General features: G+C 54.0%; 1 protein-coding gene across 1 annotated transcript; it reads left to right on the top strand.

Annotated features, from left to right (window-relative positions):
- The first annotated feature begins 757 nt into the window (after positions 1–757).
- On the top strand, positions 758–2,312 carry GADD45G (growth arrest and DNA damage inducible gamma). The gene is made up of 4 exons (XM_003806312.6): positions 758–931; positions 1,189–1,290; positions 1,424–1,637; positions 1,726–2,312. Exons 1-4 carry the CDS (start codon positions 879–881, stop codon positions 1,834–1,836), a joined length of 480 nt encoding a protein of 159 aa, XP_003806360.1. The 5' UTR covers positions 758–878; the 3' UTR covers positions 1,837–2,312.
- The last annotated feature ends 1,818 nt before the right edge of the window (positions 2,313–4,130 follow it).

Raw genomic sequence — 4,130 nt, 5'->3', positions numbered from 1 at the left:
TCGATTGTCCCTACAGCAAACCGCCACACGCCAGACCTCTGCTATTGTGCGCCCTCCATAGAAATGCAAACGAGCGGCGTGCGCCGGCCGCAATCTGCTCGCCCCCGCCCGCCCCCCTCTCCGGCGCCCCGCCGCGCTCGGCCAAGGGCGGGGAGGTGGGGTGGGAACTTCCAGAGACGGCTCAATGTACACATTGAGTATGCCTGGCAAGCATCACCAGCGCGCTCGGGACGCTAGTGGTCAGCTGCAGGGGGCTGTGCCCACTGCCTTTTGCAAGCCTCTAACTGGCGCTACCTGTTTTTACCTTAATTTCTGGCTCCAATGCAACAGTCTCATAGACTTCAAATTAAAGAAAAGAAACAAATAGAAAGGTAGCAATAAAAAATGCAAAAAAAAATCCTTTTACTTCTATAAAGGTGCTTTTCGCAAATTGCAGCATCATATAAGCAAACAAGCTTTTTGTGGGTTGGGTTTTTTCTTTTTTTTTTTTTTTACTTTTTCCTTTTAAGGACTTCAAAAAAAAAAAAAAAGCCAGGCGAGATGAAATCTGCAGGCTCCAGTCTGCCTGGTAACACCCCAACAAAAGCGGCAGATTTGAGGCATTGTCATCCCCCGCACCCCTCCCCACGTGGCCTTCTGGCACGAGCCGCTGGCTCGCCGCCTCATTTACATCAGAAAGCGGGTGCCGGCCAATAGGCGCGCAGCCTCGCGCCAGCTGGCGGCGCCGCACCCACCAGCCTATATAAGGGCGCGCAGCGTAGTCGGGGCGCACTCGCTGGTGGTGGGCGCGCCGTGCTGAGCTCTGGCTGTCAGTGTGTTCGCCCGCGTCCCCTCCGCGCTCTCCGCTTGTGGATAACTAGCTGCTGGTTGATCGCACTATGACTCTGGAAGAAGTCCGCGGCCAGGACACAGTTCCGGAAAGCACAGCCAGGTGGGTTTCAGGGCGCTGAGAAAGCCGCTGGTCGGTCGGCGACCGTCAGGGTTTTCCAGGGTGGGAATCCGCGGGGTAGGAGGGGAGCGCGGGGGTCCGGGCGCCAGATCCCGGTTGGAGAGCCGGGGTGCAGGCGCTGAGCCGGGATTGGAGTGTGGTTGGAGTTGGGGAGCCAAGGGTGTGTGCCAGTGGCCGGGGCTGGGGTCTCCGCCGCGCCCTCCGGCCGGCTCCCGCTCACTGCGCTGGCTCCTCCGCAGGATGCAGGGTGCCGGGAAAGCGCTGCACGAGTTGCTGCTGTCGGCGCAGCGTCAGGGCTGCCTCACTGCCGGCGTCTACGAGTCAGCCAAAGTCTTGAACGTGTAAGTGTAGACGCGGCCCAGGCTGGGAGACAGGGGCGGGGGTGAATGGCGAGGAGACTGGCGGATGGGAGGGGTGGCGGCGGGAGAACTCGGCTCGCCGGTTCTGACCTAGGTCCCCGCCTTGCCCTCGCAGGGACCCCGACAATGTGACCTTCTGTGTGCTGGCTGCGGATGAGGAGGACGAGGGCGACATCGCGCTGCAGATCCATTTTACGCTGATCCAGGCTTTCTGCTGCGAGAACGACATCGACATAGTGCGCGTGGGCGATGTGCAGCGGCTGGCGGCTATCGTGGGCGCCGGCGAGGAGGCGGGTGCGCCGGGCGACCTGCACTGCATCCTCATTTCGGTGAGTACAGTCCCGTCCTGTCCCCGCCCCAGTGTCGTTCCCGCCTCGGCCCGCGGCCAGCCAGGCTGACCCTGCTCTCTCTCCGCAGAACCCCAACGAGGACGCCTGGAAGGATCCCGCCTTGGAGAAGCTCAGCCTGTTTTGCGAGGAGAGCCGCAGCGTTAACGACTGGGTGCCCAGCATCACCCTCCCCGAGTGACAGCCCGGCGGGGACCTTGGTCTGATCGACGTGGTGACGCCCCGGGGCGCCTAGAGCGCGGCTGGCTCTGTGGAGGGGCCCTCCGAGGGTGCCCGAGTGCGGCGTGGAGACTGGCAGGCGGGGGGGGCGCCTCGAGAGCGAGGAGGCGCGGCCTCCCGAGGAGGGGCCCGGTGGCGGCAGGGCCAGGCTGGTCCGAGCTGAGGACTCTGCAAGTGTCTGGAGCGGCTGCTCGCCCAGGAAGGCCTAGGCTAGGACGTTGGCCTCAGGGCCAGGAAAGACAGACTGGCCGGGCAGGCGTGACTCAGCAGCCTGCGCTCGGCAGGAAGGAGCGGCGCCCTGGACTTGGTACAGTTGCAGGAGCGTGAAGGACTTAGCCGACTGCGCTGCTTTTTCAAAACGGATCCGGGCAATGCTTCGTTTTCTAAAGGATGCTGCTGTTGAAGCTTTGAATTTTACAATAAACTTTTTGAAACAAACTTATGCTCTTTATTGAGGGTAGGGGATCTTTGTGTCGGGGGAGGTGGCGTGCAGGGTTTCAGAGGATTGCTGGAACTCCGTGGAACTGATGGCACCTGTTTCGTCTTCCTGTCGGGCAAGAATGACAGGCTCCTCCCCTCTGGCAGAGGGAGGGCATGCTGCCCAGTGCTAGGGTAGAACTTGAGCCTGGCTCCTACTTTTCTCCTTTTAGGAAGATTTTAAACTTGCAAAACAGGAGCATACTTGAGATAAGACAGTGCAGCAGCTGAAGTCTTGCCTTCCAAGGCGATAACAGTGACCTGTGCCTCCCCTCCCCCTCCTCGGCCCTCCTCCCCCTCCCTCCTACAGCTGCTTATCTGAACAGCTTGCAGGAGGCCTCAGGCTTTCCTGCACAATGAGCATTGCCTTCTGCAGGCCCTGCCCTTTGTGGTCCCTGAGGATGGTGGCAGACTGCTCCTGCTCTTGGGGACTTTTTCCTCTTAAATGCTCTGACACAAAGCAATGCTACAAAGGTACTAATACCAAATATGACATTGATGACTGCATTTAAGTATGAGTCATTACTTTGTCATGGCTGTGATAGAACTTGGAAGATCTGAGAAAAAATTGGAAGGCAGCATCTATATAAATAGGCATGAGCAATTCTGAGGGGGCCTGGCATCTGCTATCTACTATTTTCAGTGTTCTCTGCCCACATCAGAGTTACGAGGATTGCTGCTATTCACAATTCCGTTTAAAGACTCATAGGAAAAAAAAATTAAATATTTTAAGCCAAGACTTTCTTTAAAAAGGAACTAGGGGGAAATGTCCTGATCGAATCAATCTTTTTTATGAGACCAATATGCCTTGAGTTTGTTCTGTGTCTAACTAGCTGCTTTCAGCAGGGGAAATACATGTGGGACCCTTGTGCTGTCAGCTAGGCTGCCAAGCAGGCTGAGCCTTCTGGGCAAAGGAGGCATGATGTGCTGTCTTCAGTGCCTGTGGTGGCTGATTTACCTCATTGAGTGCCATGTCCTAAAATTCCGTCCAAATTACGGGAGGATTCTTGAGGCAACAGGAAAACTGTACTGAATTACTCTTCTTGTAATGAAAGCATCCTTGTTTTCCATTTATCAGCTCCTAAAAACATCTACTCCTCAATGGGACAGAAGCCTAGATAAAAAATTCAGTTGTGTTTGTGCCCAATTTTCATTACTATTTTACCTATTTGCTGCTTGAAATCTTAAGGTTTTCTTATTGAGGTAGTCTTGGGGTGGGCCTGTCTACCAGTCTGCGTTCCGGCAAAATGACCAGAACATGCTATTGTAAACACAAAGTGGACTTGATTACTTTAAAATGGACCCTTAAATGAGTAAATTCAGCAGAACATTGCACAGAGCAGGTAGGCAGACCCTCCTGTTGGCCAAGAGACACTTGTAGAACATGAGGTTGTAAGCCCTTGGCTTTTTGATTAGAGCTTGCTATGAGGCCACCTGTTGGAACCCCAAAGGGCTAGGAGAATTTTCAGGTGAATAAATGCATGATGGGACACAGTGCCATGCCCAAAAGTTGTGCTAAACTTTTTCTTTTTTTTTTTTTTTTTTTGATGAACAGGTGTTTAATGCTATTAACATGAACTAACTCAGAGGGCAGATAATAAAATGTCCAGTGTTTATAAACACATAATTGCATTTAGTACTTCCAACAACCCTATATGATAATGCATATATAAGCCCTCAGTGAGTGGTAATTATCACTACATATGTGTTGGAGTGACCCATAAAGACGAGCACAATGCCTGGCATCTAGAAAGCACTGAATGAATGTTAATGACAATA

Source organism: Pan paniscus, chromosome 11 (genome assembly GCF_029289425.2).
Source record: "Pan paniscus chromosome 11, NHGRI_mPanPan1-v2.0_pri, whole genome shotgun sequence".
Taxonomy (NCBI): Eukaryota; Metazoa; Chordata; class Mammalia; order Primates; family Hominidae; genus Pan; species Pan paniscus.
This window is presented reverse-complemented; position numbering and strand designations above follow the sequence as displayed.